Source organism: Polyergus mexicanus, unplaced genomic scaffold (assembly GCF_030449975.1).
Source record: "Polyergus mexicanus isolate NDT 795.1 unplaced genomic scaffold, iyPolMexi1.0 SCAF_13, whole genome shotgun sequence".
In the NCBI taxonomy this organism is placed as follows: Eukaryota; Metazoa; Arthropoda; class Insecta; order Hymenoptera; family Formicidae; genus Polyergus; species Polyergus mexicanus.
In genome coordinates, this window is record NW_027223333.1 from 5,213,397 (window position 1) to 5,229,142 (window position 15,746).

A 15,746-nucleotide genomic window follows, 5' to 3' on the forward strand; every position below is an offset into this window, starting at 1 on the left:
CAAACGCGATTGTAGATTGAACTGTCGGACAACGGAAAGCCGTCCTACAGTCAGACCCCTACTGTGAGAACCGAAGTGGGCCCCGCGGCGTGAAATCTCTATTATTCCGGGGGTCGGAGCGCGTACAGAACTGTTCGACGGACACGCGTGTGTGCGTGCGTGCCAAGGGGGATGCACTGGCGCTGACAAGGGGTAATCGGCCGGTCCTCGCCCCTCGAAAATAATGTAATCGCGAATTAAATGTTTGCTCGGATATCGACGATCTCCTCCGAGGGGAGCCTCTCGTCCAAGGAAATCCAATCGGAAGTGGATTTGACTCTGATAACTATACGATCTTTGGAGAGATCTGTTCCTCGTGATATGCATTTATTGTTAAATAACAGATATATTAATCGAAATGTTTGATTCTGTGTAATTTATTTTTATTGCTCTTTCATGCGCCTTTGACTTCTGCTACCCTCTCTCTCTCTCTCTCTCTCTCTCTGATATCAATAAATATAAAAATACACACGAAACACGCGATGAAATGTAAATGACAGATATAAAATAATATTACATTAAAAAAATATAAAAACAATAAAGTAAAGTAAAGTGTGTTTAATACAGACATGAAAATATATTTATTCATATTTGATATAAGTTTGATTTGTATTTGAAATAAAAAAGTTTATATTGACAAATACATTGCAATTTACATCAAATATGCAAATATTGCGTACAATATTGCGTACGAATGCTACAGAAGGGAAAAAAATAACACAGAGAAAGAGAGAGAGAGAGAGAGAGAGAGAGAGAGAGAGAGAGAGAGAAGGAAATATATGAAAGGAATCTCGAAGCCACGCTCTCCCTTAAACAGACGCGACAAATGGAGATAAATAATGGTTTGTGAGGATACAAAGCTCACTTGAAATTTGTCATGGTAATACTCGAAACGGCACGCTCTCAAGTAATTGCGGATCGATTGCGCGAATAAAACGATACGCACTCGAGTTACATCTGGGTTTGTTACATGATTTGGCGACATACAAGGACAAAATATTTTATTATAATTTAATGCATTAAAAACTTTATAGACTAAACTAAATTTTTCCCAAATTTATATAAAAATGATATAAGATATTTGAAAATATATATGTTAACAGAAGTTGATATTTGTTATTAAAAATTAAAGAAGAGAATTGAAAATAGTTGATTTGTTCGTCACTTTCACATGATAAAAGACTATAATCTCTTCTCTTTTTTGCGTCTAAAATAATTTTATTAATATCAATTGTCTCTCGATTTTTTTCTCTTTCTCTCTTTCTTATATATTAATTCTAAATTGATTTTTCACCATGAGATAATATCGAAATATGCAGATCAAGCGCGTTCGGCTATCGAAGGATCAATCTGTCGCGGTGAAGGGTTGCGTATAAGGACTCGGACCTAATGTTCTCACAGGTTCGAAGGTTTAATTATATGCATATCATCGCTCTATGTGGATCAGTCAGTCAATAATAATTCGGTGATGCCTTCGGCGAGGATCAACCGCGAATTGTTCTGTCCCTCTTTCTCTCTCTCGCTCCGAACTCGTTTCAACGGGGACAAAACTTTGTCCGGTCTACATGTAGTAGATAGGTATAACCCCGGCGTACAACCACCATTGTGATCGTATTAACACCTCGCATAATTGCACCGTCGCGTTTCTCTCGTCGCGCGTGCACTAAACACGGCTCATTTGAATATTGGCCCATTCATACTATTGGGAAGGCTAATAATCGCTCTCTTAAAAGAGAGACACCACCATCTCCGATCAATTTCGGTTGCCGCTATTCTCCAAATGTCATTTTCGACGATGCTTTCTCAGGCTGTCACAACGAACAATTTTGCAAGTGTGAATCGCGAGATCATCGATGCCAGTTCGTTTTTAGATGCACCTTGTTAATATTTCTTTTGTGTTTAAAATAAAACATTTGTATAAAGCTGGTTATAAAAATGTACAATTTATGTGTGGTAAGATCTGATCTCTATAAGAACTAATAGTGCTAAATTCTTGTAACATTTTCTATATTGTTAAAAGGTTTTTGTAATTAATAAAAATTTATTTGTAATTGTCAATATTTTAAAATATAGTTGAATATATAACAGTTAAAATATAGTTGAATTATTTTTTTTTCTGTTAATTACAAAGATATAACAAGCTTAATTGATAGGGATGACAAATTTTCCATTATGTAAGGAAAATAAATTTATATAATAAGATTAGATTAACTTGGGCTGTTATACAAAAGTGTATTAAAAATAATTAATTACACATTTATGTATACTTTTTAAAATTGTCAATTTTGACATCAGATTCGTATTTAACAATCTAAGAAACCCTTAATTTTAAATAAACATAATTAAAAACTATTTGATAGATCATCAATAATTTAATTCATAACTTTTCCCAAAATCTTTAAGTTTTAATAAACATAATTGAAAACTGTTTGTTTTAGATCATCAATGATTCAATTCATCAACTTTTTCACAATAATTCTCTTTTTGTATTTAATTACATATATTTTATTGATCTTAACCATTGAAAAAAAGACAAAAGAGAATAATTTTTAAATCAAAGGAACGTTCGCAATATTTTATCCGTGTTTGGCGAAATTGAAAAATTGCCCCGCCACCCCTCGTTATACTACTAGGCGCCCTTCTTTCCCCTGTGAATAAATCCACCCCCGCGTTTATCGTCGAGGTGACGACAAGCGATAGTGGGTGGGGACGAATAAAATCTCTACGGGGTAGCGTTTCAGGGATTGCATCTCAGCCGATAAAACCCTCGCTGGAGTGCTCGCCCACCAATCCCGTGCGCGTTTGATGATCGCACCCCATATTCGTCTCGGCTCGCTATTGGCTAGAAACCCGCCCAGGGGTTGGTATCGATCATCCCTCATGCTACCCCGATGCTTTTCATATATAAAGCGGTCTCCCCAGGGACACTACCGATAGTCTAAATCCGTGTATTCTCCGTACTGATATTCTCCTTCGAGCTATCGATCGATCGATCGGTCGCCGGCAAGATCGACGAGAAAATCAAAATTCAAAAAATTGGCGTGTGAAAAAATTGCAATTCTCAAAAAAAAAAAAATAATAATAATAAAAGCAAAAGTTTATATTTAGTGGGGTTGCTTATTGATTCGTGATATTCCCAATTTGCGGAAATACTGACGACGAATGAAATTGTGAAGACGCGTATATTATGGCGAATCTTCATCCCGGATACGATTTCGAGGATAAGAGCCAAAGAGTTCGCCATCGGGTTGGCACCACGTCGAGAATCGCAGATTCTACTGTAGCATGCACCAGGTACTATTTTCACTCTTTTTTTCTCAGATAATAATTAGACACGTATAAAAAAAAAAAATTGTCTTTATTTAATATAAAATTTAAAAAAGCATTGATTTTTATATAATTAATCTCAACAACGTGTGTGCGTGAATATGATGAATAAGTGCGTGCCTGTATATGGCTGCATACGTGTGGATCTAGATATAATCTTTGATATTTTATATCTCTGGTAATTCATTCTGATATATTCTGATACTTTGTCAATTTATAATTTTCAATAATCAGAGAAAAGATTATAATGTTTAATAATCAAATATTAATGACATTATCGACTTTAAAGACGACGCACATCAAACGAAAATAATAGATTATAAAATATTAAATTTCTAGCAAAAAAAAAAAAAAAAAAATACAATCATCATCACTCCTCTCTCTGTACTAACACTTCACTAATTAAAAAATTAATCAGACTTTGATAATATAGATTTTCAATATATTTTTTCGAAAAATATTTTGAAAATATATTATATATATTACTAATTTATACTTTCCTTCGTTTTAATCATACACATATATTTTCATACTTATTGTTACGTGAAAGGAAAAGAAAGTTTTTGTTGTACTATTATTGCCACATAATAAACAAATGTACTATTCTACAATTTCTAAATAAACAAAACAGAGAAAATATAAAGAATTATTTGGATATTATCAAAATTATTAAAAATATTACTTATTAGATTATTAAAATCTGTATTAAATATAACTAAATTATTAGAAAAATTAATTAAGTATATATAATAATAAATAAAAGATGTTATATAACATTAAAGTTATATTATATAATAATAATTTCTCTAAACAAAATTCATACATCTCGTAAAAAATGCGATTTTTCAGTTTTATATTATTATATATATATATATATATATATATATATATATATATATATATATATAACTTATTTAATTAATGCATTCTTAATAAATTATATTTTTATAAATATTTTCCAATATATTATAATACTAATATTTATTTTATAAATTCTATAAAATTTTTATCAATTTTACGCTATTAAAAATGTTTGGATAACATATACAAATAAGAGTATACAACATTATTATAATTTTGCAGTACTCAATATTTTGTGGGGCCCAGTAATGATATCACTGAGGAAGATTTGGCAGAATTACCTTCATGTGTTTATGCAGGAAGATCCACGCAGCATGTCACGCACACGTCACCACATACACATTCTCCCTTGCACTACCATATGCCAGTTTCAACGCCAGGTATTGAATATTAAATAATTATAATAATTCAGCATTTGATTGTTTAAATACTATTGTATGATTTTTTTTTAGATCATAATGACACGGAGATGAATGGTGTAGAAGAAGGTTATTATCCAAATGGTAGCCCTTACAGAATTCAACGACACGCTGCTAATATTCGTGAAAGAAAACGTATGCTCAGGTAAGAAATTTTATAAAATAATGATAAAGTTAATCCTTTAGATTAACTTTAATAGAGATAATAGAGTCCCATACAGCACCAAAAGATTGCAAAAACGTTGCATAGATCTTACATTGAAACATTGTAATATTGCATAGAAGTTGCGAAATGTTTCTGCAATGTTACTGCAAGCCTGCGGCAACGTTGAAATGTCCACCCTCAGAAATATTTCAATGTAAGACTACGGTAATGTTACGGTGCAATGTATTTGTAATATTTAAATACATTGTTACAAATATGCAAAACGCTTCAAATTTAATACATAAACTTTGAGAACATATAAAGACATCCAAGAGAGATAAGAAAAAAGATTGTGAATTTACGCAATTACAACGAGTCTTTTCTCGTCTCTCGTGGATGTCTTTATATATTCTCCAAGTTTATCTATTAAATTTGAAGCATTTTGCATATTAAAAAATTATTATCAAATTTTTGCTTTTATATAAAAATGGAAACAATTTTCTGTTATTTAATTAACATCGCTATTTTATAAATTATTTACAAGTTTAAGAAATTGATAATGATTAAATAATTTAATTCATAAAAATTAAAATTTTATTTATATAAATATTAAACTCCATATCTTAAGTAGACAATAAACGGATAATTTTAACTTTTTTTGGATAATTATTTGTGCGATTTCTGAACACTCCATTCAATATCTTAATTTCCTGTGTTGGGATTGTATCAGACAAATTAATCTGATAAAAATAGTTATTATACCTTTAATATTACTAACCGCTTTTTGCAAGCTTTATATAACCATCGTGATTAAAACTTAAATACAGGATAGATGACGCAACGCGCGCCGCATAGTGGTAAACGAACGAAGTAGCGATTATCAAAAACTGTCTTTTGTAATGTTTTTGAAATGTTGCTGTAACATTCTCATAAAATATTACAATTCCATATTCCAATAATGTCTGAACAATATTTCATTGCAACTTGCAAAATTGTAACATTGCTTCAATATAATTGCAATGTTCTGTGCTGTATGGGGTTAATCTTTTTTCAACTAAAATATATATTTTACGAATATGTTTATAATAAATTTATAATAATACGTGTACAAAAAAAAAATTATCTCTTTTGAGATATAAAATGAGGAAAACTTCAGATTATAAAAATGTAATATGTCATGAATCTAAAAATTTCTTGGAATTGATAATAAAAAAAGAAAGCAATATTATCACCCAAGTTACTTTTGCAAATCATTATTAAAAAAAAAAAAAATTATTTTTTCATATTTATTACACGTTATAATATTAATATTTTGCATTAATAATAAATTGATTCACGATGCGATGTGTTACACACACACACACTTTAAGATATACAATTTAATTTTTTTTCTTTATATTTTTTTAACAAAATACTAGTGAGCGGATTGTCAGTGTGATTGCAATTTTTAGCAGCATCAACTCGGCTTTCGACGAGCTCCGGGTCCATGTGCCGACGTTTCCCTATGAAAAGAGGTTGTCAAAGATCGATACCTTGCGCTTGGCTATTGCGTATATCGCGTTGTTGCGCGAGGTCTTAGCGGCCAGGCTCGATCCTTTGACGTATGTCGAGAGGTGCCTTAGGGGTGAGATAAATGGCGAACGCGCCGAATGGAACACAAGCGGTATATATATACAATATATGTTTTAATTGCATTAAATATTCGAAAAAGAACATTAAGAATTATACACGTACATTACATACAAATACATATAAAATCACACATAATATCTCATGTTACAAATACGTTTTTTTTCCAGAAACTATCGAAATATTATCAAGTGAATAATTACACGTGTAAATGCCAGAAATTACTATGATTTTTTCAATTGAAAAAAAAAAAAAAAAAGAAAAAAATTCATTGTTATTTTGTACTCATAAATTTCATTAATATTAAATTAACAGTATTAATGCATCCCACTTCTTACATTAATATTGTGTATGAAATTAATTTTTGTATAAAAATTAATAATTTGTTACAACGCGAATAAATATTTATAAAAGATTTTTAATTTGATATTAAATTAAACGAGAGAACTAAATGTGTGCTTTCATCTGTAAAATAGCTACATCATATGTCAAGATCAAAGTAATCCATGCTATGTAAGTTTCTGTACAGATTTATCGAAAAAGTTACAATATACATTTGTTTATAAAATCAATATTATAAATCTTCGCAACGTATTAATTTACAAATCGTGTAACACATTTTGTGCTCTCACCTGTATCAAGTATTGCAATAATTGTTGCAGATCTGACAGCACGCTTGTCATGGATAAATTGGGAGAATTTGGGAGTAAATCCAAATCGGCGATCGGTGCTTACAACCCTTGCACTGACAACTGATAATATGAATTGAGCATTCAACAAAACTTTTTCGTAAATTATACAGTAATTCCTCTTTTCTTTGTAAATACTTTAAGATAGATAGAGAGAGAGAGAGAGAGAGAGAGAGAGAGAGAAGGAGAAAGTTTAAAAACTTCTACGCGGTCTCGTTTAATTTCACGTGCAATACGAGCGATAAGTATTGTATTCAGTATTTACGTGTAAAAGAACTAGTTAGTGCAATTTATAGTATTTGCTTTGGAATAAAATCGATGCTATTCGAGACTCTTGGTTATCTTTATTATTATTATTATTTGTATGTATGTGAATGTCCTCATTACATATACAATTATAGATTTTTATCCTACACTTTATCGTGAATAATGATCGTTCAAACACCGAACTCTATACTTATTATATCTTCCTGTTACATTAAATAAAAATTATTTTTATAAAAACGATTAAAAGTTAATTATGAAATAATTGATTTTTGAATGTCTCTTTAATTGAATAAAGAACATAGCTTAAAAGATACGATTAATATTTCATGTACAAAATGTTTTTCTTGTCAAATACTATATACTTCGCTTTATTTAATAAATTTATATTTTTTTAAGTATGAATTAAAAGAAATTTAATATCAATAAAAAAATGCATATATTTTTGTTTGGGTATCGGTCCTGTTCAGAAACTATAGTACGTTAATTTTAATTTAAAAATTTTTTATAATTAAAATAATTAAAACATTACACTCTCTTTTCAAGAGAATCTTCAATTGTTAATTTCTCATCGAATCAATTTGTGCGTGTGTGCAATCGACGAGCGTGACGAGACATTTGAAAGACGACACTACCGTTGATAGCCGACCAAAGTGCTCCGTTTCTTCGCGAAACATTCATTCAATAGTATCCCTTTATTATTCCCGATTGATATCGATCACCTCACTTAATCCGGATACTGTTTATAATTTTACTCGATTTTTTGAGTGAGAGAAGATTTCGGAATATCTCAAGAATTAACCGATATCGATCGTCTTTCAAAGTACGAACTACGATTTCATGTTCTTGTAACGAAAGAAATATATTTGATAAAAGAAAGACTTTTTGATAAGATAGATAATATTCCGTTAAGAACTTCTCGAAACTGTAAAGAAGAGTGAAGAATAAAGTCATAAGGTACGTATTTTCTCAACTACATTATAACAACACTGCATTATTTTGCAAATTTATTTCTATTTTCCTTCATTGTTCACGAAGAATTATCTCATTCTAAATGAAGGTATAATAAAATGCACAGTTAATAGCACGGATTTAATAAGTTTTATAATTTGTTGATTTACTTGTGAATCATCTGTAGACAGACAGAAAACGAAGAAATTTATTCAATTAAAATCAGTTATAAGTTACAAGTTACATTGATATTAAATGTACGCTGGAAAAACAAACCTTTTCTTCTATCGTGAATAATCTATCGCGAAACTCGGTATCGTAAAAGATTTTATAATAATTTAGGTTAATGGAGGTATCGCCAACAAACTTACTCGAGCAACGCTCCTTTCAAGAGAAAAGAGAAATTTCTAAGAACGCTGGTTCATCGTTCGGAAAAAATCAAAGTAAAGATGTCGATAACGCGAATTATGTTCCCTGTCACGATTTGATCTCGAGTTCAGTGTCGATTGGTCATATCCAAGAGGAAATATTTGACAGAAAGACGGAGGTGATTTTATTGGAGCAAGAATCAGGGAGAGATCATCGTGAAACAGCGAGTCGCCAGGTGATCGAGCTGAGCGACAGCGATTCCAAGATGATCCTACGACAACAATTTGGAGAAATGACAGAGAATGGAAATTCAAATTTGCAGAATGACGCGATGTATTATGAAAACATGGAAATTCTGCGAAAGCTACCGTCAGATACAGTCGTGATAAGACAAGAAGCAAGGACAAATAGGGAGGATAGCGATTATAGAGAGTTGATGGAAACGAATAGTAGTGGGAGCAGCTCGACATCCGGTTGTACAGCTGCTAAAGCAAAAAGATTCACCCGAGCCATCAGAAACAAAACGTGAGCAATATTAAAAGATCCTTGCAATAAATCGATGCAAAATATTTTTGTCATATTTAACAAAGAAATGTGAAAATAAAATTCCATAATTTTACACCTATTATTAATCAAAATAATCACTAACTGGCTATAATTAATTTTTCATTCAAAGAACTTTACCGTTCCTTTTCAAAAAACTGGATTTTTTTTTTACCGATTGTATTTAAATTAGAATTTAATAGAAAAACGATTAGAACATAAATTTAAAGATGTCTGATAATAAGTGATTATGTGATGTTTCTTGTAATATTTCTTTACATGCTTTACATTATAAAGCAATTATATATAAAAAAATAGTTTTATAATTTATAAAACTACTTTATGTATTAAAAAAACCTTCACAAACAAAAGATTTAATATTAACCGGATTAGAATCATTTGCTTCTTTACATCCAAAATTCGATGCATTTTCTAGTCGTGAAACGGTAGAGGTGAGACGAAATCCTATGCGGGTATCCAAGAAGAACATTGATAAGGATTTCCCTCGATCTAAACAACGATTATTAGTCAATAGCAGGAGAGAAATTCGCACAAATTATGAAACCAGCAAACGTATTAAATCAGGCACGATGCCTTATATGAAAACTAGATCGGTCACTCGGAAAATGTATACTGTAGGTGCAACTTATCAGGCACCTACCAAAAAAGATGAGACTGAATGGAAAGAATGGCCTGTGCATGGAATGCACGAAAGACCGATTTACCATCCCCAAGTAAAAAAAATTATCTTTCCTAGCGATATAACATTATTATTCTTTATATCAAATTATAGTCTTAAAAAGACTTTTTAACTCTTAATATGAAAGATATATATAATTTATGAAAAGTTACGAAGCTACGATAAATAGCAATCTCTGTCAATACTTTTTGTTTAAAAAAAAAAAAAAAAAAAAAAAGGAAAAAATTTCAATACTATAATCATTATTTCGTCTTTTACATATGATCTTATGAATCTATTGATATCTATTATTCTTTAATCTCTTTTATATAATTTGTTTATTTTCCAGGCTGGTCTAGCAGTGGAGTACCTAGGAAGATGTTTTACCAGCCTCGATGGATTATCCTACTGTGAGATTGTCGACGAACCAGAAATTGAAGTGGTCGCTGTCGATCCGCATCGCGATCGACGAGACCCTTCTGTCGAGAAGAAGCTAAAAGGAAGAACGAAAGGAAAAAGTAGATGTTCGTCGAATGCCAAAGATATATGTAATACTTACTTTTCCACGGAAGAAAAGACCTTCGAGACATGCATGCACGGAAGTCTTCACTACGTACTCGGTTATTGCTCGCAAGTTATGACACCAGTGTACAAGCAAGCTGTGGAAGAGAAAATGAAATTGACAGTTTCTGCACCCAAAACGAGCTCTTCGGAAACATCAACAAAGGAAACGGTAAATGTCACGAATAACGCCACGAGTTCTTCAGAGAATGTCGCTAAGTTCGCAGAAAAAGCAAAGTTAATTGAAGCCATTGCCATAGCGCAAAACGTTCAGAAGAAAAATGTCATGAATAACACAAACTGTCAAAGAACCGCTACGACTTATCCGTCATCTTCAACAACGTATATACCAGAGACACAGAGATCGACTGTAGAGAGCGATGGCTCGAAAATTATTTCGCAGAGCGGAGAGATGATCAGAATGAATTTAAAACGGATTTTGCGAGACGCTTCAAACAGCTCTTTGATCTTGCTAAGGAATTCGGCTGCGAAAACGAGCGGCGAGAATTGCACAGCAACCGCAAAAGACATTTTAAAACCACCCAAGTTGGAAGACGTGTCTGTCGACGACAAGGCACTGTCAAATATGTCATCGATCTATAAAAAGCTGATTTTGACAGGTGAGCCGGCTTTAGGCCGCCAAGAGTCATCAATGAAAAACAATTTGTACACCTTAAAGAGATATTCTACAAACACACGAGAGAATACAATAAAGAAAACGTTTCTGGAGAATCAGTTGGAGAACGATAAAACTGTCCACGCTACGAAAGAGAATCACAAAACTAGATCCGCTGATAAAATAAGGATTAACAGAGAGTCAAATGATGAAATGCTGATGATGAGTTCCGGCAAAAATAGCACGCAATGCGCCAGTGAGACTTCGGAGATCGCCAGAATCCTGTCAGAATACAACAATAGCACATTGAGAAAATCTGCGATGCATAATCGAATTTATGATTCAAGAAGTATGAAAGCAAATATGTCGAATACAAGCGCCAAAGCTTTGCCGAAGGATTTCTGCCAAAAAAATATAACAGCAGAAGAAAATCAAAACTTCACAATTCCGGATACAAATGTGGATCTCGATCTCTTGCAGGAAAAATGGAAGGGATATAATCTGACGCTAGGAGAAAAGAGCAAAAATAATGAGATTGCCAACAGCGTTCAAAATGCTCGAAACAGGTATTCGATATCATCAGAGAATAACCAAGTCCCTTTCATAGATCGGCAGATCAGCCTAAACACATTAAAACACGTGAGAGAGAAATCTGCTAAAACATTTAAGGAACGCGAAATTGTTATGCCTGAAGTAACACCGCAGGAAGGTAAGTCGGAGCATTCAAAGAATGAAATTGAAGTCTCGACGACAGAACCGCTGCAGGAGTTACTGGAGAACACTGCGATCTTATATTGTGCCGCCAATGGGGTTCACCAAGACGACCTATCGAACTATATTGACACTCTTGACAGCAAGCAGAGCATTCAATGGCTAGAGAGCTGGAATAACTCGATCATCTAAAAAAATTGAAGATAAAATAATATCTTGCTGTGTACGATATTATATCGTTGAATTTAAAATTATGTTTACTTATCGTAAAGAAATTTTTGTCTACGAGATAATTTCGTAGAGCAATTTACTTATAATAAGTTGTGATACGTTCTTTTTCGTTTATTTTATTCCATCTATAAAAACAACGTACATAAAGATATTGATATGAATAATATGTATATTAAAAATTACGAATATACTTATATTTTAATAACAAATATACCATTATTCTATTTTATAAAACATTAATGTTAAACTCCTAAAATTTTTCCATTAATATTTTCGTCAATTCTTTACTTTTATCTTTGATCTATGTGTATAATCGTTATTATTAGGAGCGTCTACATAAAGTTATATATAATTAAATTCTCAGGACATATGTTCTATATACATTCTGTCTAAATATCCATACATCAAGATTTAGAATTGTGTTTGAAATAATAAAACATATATTGCACTATACTGCAAAATTCGCAATTTAATAATAATAGCGAATGTTTTCTTTTTTCTCAAGACATTCAGATAATATAAGTTTATAATTAAGAGAAGAATTTAAAAACAATTTATATGTTTGTATTCAAAATATTAATCAATAAATACAAGTAGATATTTATATTCTATTATTTCGCGAAAATACTAAGCATAATCTCTATAATTCTCTTTATCTTTATAAATATTATTTATACGTTAATCTCTCAGAGGATAAAATTGTCTCGTTTTCGTGATTAGTATTATGCCATCATTAATTTCAGCGTGTATAAAGAGGATGCAAATAATAAAAATTGCAGAATAAATAAAGAATAATGCTATAATACCCAAATTCCGCTGTCAATCTCTATTCTGCCTCCGCTTTCGATGTGTGTATTTACGAGCACTGTAAATGATTAAAGACACAAATAATAGATATACAGATAGAGATAATAAAAATAATATTATACAAAAGTATCATAAAATCTTTCAAGATTTAGATTTTTTTTTTTTTTTTTTTTTTTTTTTTTTTTTTTTTTTTTTTTAGAGAGAGAGAGAGAAAAAAAGGAAATGTCTCTGTGAAAAAATAATCTCTATATTAATGTTCTATATTTTAACTATTCTATATTAATGTTTTAAAAATTCACCTGTTTCTGTCAAATTCCGATTCGCTGCCTTTGCTGATAGTCTTACTTTCGGTCAACTCTTCGCTGGATGACTCATTCTCACTGTCAAACTTCCGATTAGATCCTTTACCGGAACCGTCGTCATTCTTAATTTTTGTCGATTTTCTCTCACTTCTCTCGGAAGATTTTCTGACTTCCCTTCTCTTACGTCTCTCCTCGTCAGAAGTGTCACGTCTTGTTTCCACTTTACGCGACGATTTTCTCTTCCCCTCGCGTTTTTGCGATTTGCTCTGTTTGCTAGAATTACGGGAACTTGATGTCGAGTATCCGGTATCTTGACGACTTTTCCTACGACAATTCATATAATAAATATATAATATTTGTACAGACAAAATGTGCAGTATTTTTCTTTTCTAAATTTACTTTCCTTTTAATTTGCTATTTTCTTTTTCTTTATACAAAGTTTATATAACACTTTGTTTTCAAAAGATATATTGAATCTTATAAAATAAATTTCTTTCATTATTCATTATTATTTTATTTCTTATTTCTTTTTTTTAATTCAATAATTTAATTTCTACATGTAAAATAGTTGAAATATGCCAACCGTTTCGAACAGACGACATTTCTCGGAGATGAATCAAACTTATCGATATCCTCCATCGAGTCCTCGGTTTCACTGTAATTTCCTTCTATGTCTTTATCACGTCGTTTTTTATGCCTATTACAATCTCGCGAATTCTTCATTCTTACATCTTTGTACATATCGCCTCGAGAAATAATACTAATATTCGACACCTTCATTTTGTTATATTTCTTATTCCGTTTGGTTTTGCTTTCGCTTTGCACCACGTAAAGCCGATACAATTGCAGCAATATTACAAGCGTGTTTTTGCATGTAAAAAATATGTTCATGTAACTGACTATCTGATAATGAATTATTAATATCAAGCGAAACGCCAGAAACGGTCCGTCCTACAAGATATAGAATAGATATTTATTAAATGAAATTAATCTTAAAGCTCTCTTATGAGAGACTTTTTTTTATCAGATTCGCGTCAAAATTGTGTTCATTTAAAAGAAAGAAATAGATAATTTCAAAGGCAATAAAACATTTTCTTCCCGTTATCAATAAACGTCAGCTATATATACAAAATGTTCAAATAGAAAAGATTGATTTACGATTATCTACTTAAAAATTGAATCAAGGTGGCCATTGTGTTTTTCGCATTTCGCGCTGTCCGATATTTTTCAAATATTTTTTTAGATCTTTATATTATTCAGTGACATGCCTGAAGAATCATGTTTAGAGCGATTCCCCATACATCGATACTACAGCAACTAGTTTCCGTCCGGATTTTCTTCTTAGAGACGCTACTGGAGAGTCGAGACTTCCTCGATTTAGTGGCGGTTAGCACGACCGTAAATTGCATCAGGGACCATGCCCAGATGCTTAGAGTCAGGTATACAAGCACAGGCTCTCTTGCTATCCTATCTTCCTTGAATGAGTCGAAGAACTCGATAATGTCAGCCGCGGTCCCGATGTAGACCAACAGAAGCTGGCTCAATTGATCACGAGTTAAGTCACCTTTCGGTAACATCCACCGGCCGATTATTAGAACTAACATTAAAAACTGTTCGATTAAAGTGACCCACGTTTCCGTGGAGATCTGAATGTCCGGTAATTGAATATCAACCTGAAAAATTAGAAAGAAATTTTATTTTAATAAATTTTAAACTGTCTCTGCTAATTAATTATTATTATTATTATTAAGCTATGTACAAGGTATTTCATTTAAATCCAAATATCGAAAAAAATACACAAAATTAACAAAAAATTTTACCATTAGACAAAAGTTGCTTCGTTTCGAGGGGAACGTATGTGATTACTTCTCATAATAAAAGAGCGATAAAAATCATACGTACGCCGAGAGCTTCCTCTAGATGCTTCAAATCACCGGCTGCTAGATTGGACAAATCGAAATTTTCGGATATGTTGATATCCGATTCGCGGGATTTTAATCTCCTATCTACCTTGTCTAATTCCAATAGCCAAATTGCAGGTACCACACTACTGAGATATAAAAATACAGATGGGCAAAACCTGTGAAAATATAATAATAAAAAATAAATAACAAATTATGTACACTCACACACACACACACACACACACACATATATATATATATTTATTTATTTATTTATTTTAATTTATCAAAAATTTATTTTAATTTTTAAAAACCAAAAAATATCGTATATTTTATATTATAAATATATGTATATATAATATGTATGGTTTATGTGTTGTATGATAACTTAAATATACGTATAGTGTATATGTGTATATATATTGTACATGCAAACACACATATTAACATAATACCTAATACAATATAATAATATTTTATATTTTAATATATATATAATATTATTTTAATATAAAGAAAATATATTCCCCATTAATTTTCTTTTAAAATTTTCATGTTTTTATTTCTTTTATAATCCTACGTTTTTATATTATTATTTATTTTATAAATATTCTATAAATAGTCTTTTGTGTATTTATATAAAAATAATATTAGCATATATATTGTAATACTATTTTTTATATCGGAATTTTCAAGGAG

The 15,746-nt window shown here is 31.2% G+C and overlaps 3 protein-coding genes across 6 annotated transcripts in view; 2 read left to right on the forward strand and 1 right to left on the reverse strand.

The window, feature by feature from the left end:
• The first annotated feature begins 2,988 nt into the window (after positions 1-2,988).
• LOC138938764 (transcription factor 21-like) lies at positions 2,989-7,421 on the forward strand. 4 transcript variants are annotated; one of them, XM_070305997.1, is made up of 6 exons: positions 2,989-3,333; positions 4,450-4,607; positions 4,680-4,791; positions 6,243-6,454; positions 6,897-6,933; positions 7,083-7,421. In XM_070305997.1, the coding sequence occupies exons 1-6, from the start codon at positions 3,227-3,229 to the stop codon at positions 7,174-7,176; spliced, it is 720 nt and encodes a 239-aa protein (XP_070162098.1). In that variant the 5' UTR covers positions 2,989-3,226; the 3' UTR covers positions 7,177-7,421. The 4 variants fall into 4 exon arrangements, with proteins under 4 accessions (XP_070162098.1, XP_070162100.1, XP_070162101.1 ...); XM_070305999.1 differs by having other exon boundaries at positions 6,246-6,454; XM_070306000.1 differs by lacking the exon at positions 6,897-6,933.
• A 1,249-nt stretch (positions 7,422-8,670) lies between these two features.
• On the forward strand, positions 8,671-11,995 carry LOC138938519 (uncharacterized). Its single transcript, XM_070305563.1, has 3 exons — positions 8,671-9,218; positions 9,673-9,970; positions 10,265-11,995. Exons 1-3 carry the CDS (start codon positions 8,671-8,673, stop codon positions 11,993-11,995), a joined length of 2,577 nt encoding a protein of 858 aa, XP_070161664.1.
• A 695-nt stretch (positions 11,996-12,690) lies between these two features.
• LOC138938776 (transmembrane protein 26) overlaps positions 12,691-15,746 on the reverse strand; it is a 4,268-nt gene continuing 1,212 nt past the window's right edge. Inside the window, exons 2-6 of the mRNA XM_070306025.1 lie at positions 15,046-15,223; positions 14,412-14,816; positions 13,727-14,094; positions 13,141-13,467; positions 12,691-12,899 (exon numbers count right to left, since the gene is read on the reverse strand). Coding sequence (XP_070162126.1) covers positions 12,854-12,899; positions 13,141-13,467; positions 13,727-14,094; positions 14,412-14,816; positions 15,046-15,223 — 1,324 coding nt within the window. The 3' untranslated portion in view covers positions 12,691-12,853. The remainder of the gene's footprint in view (positions 12,900-13,140; positions 13,468-13,726; positions 14,095-14,411; positions 14,817-15,045; positions 15,224-15,746) is intronic.

Bases quoted from the DNA above. Each gene is read 5' to 3' on its own strand.
- LOC138938764 (XM_070305997.1), top strand. From the start codon at position 3,227: ATGGCGAATCTTCATCCCGGATACGATTTCGAGGATAAGAGCCAAAGA. The intron at 3,334-4,449 runs GTACTATTTTCA...ATAATTTTGCAG, and splicing joins TCTACTGTAGCATGCACCAG to TACTCAATATTTTGTGGGGC. The intron at 4,792-6,242 runs GTAAGAAATTTT...TGCAATTTTTAG, and splicing joins GAAAGAAAACGTATGCTCAG to CAGCATCAACTCGGCTTTCG.
- LOC138938519 (XM_070305563.1), top strand. From the start codon at position 8,671: ATGGAGGTATCGCCAACAAACTTACTCGAGCAACGCTCCTTTCAAGAG. The intron at 9,219-9,672 runs GTGAGCAATATT...TGCATTTTCTAG, and splicing joins CGAGCCATCAGAAACAAAAC to TCGTGAAACGGTAGAGGTGA. The intron at 9,971-10,264 runs GTAAAAAAAATT...TTTATTTTCCAG, and splicing joins GACCGATTTACCATCCCCAA to GCTGGTCTAGCAGTGGAGTA.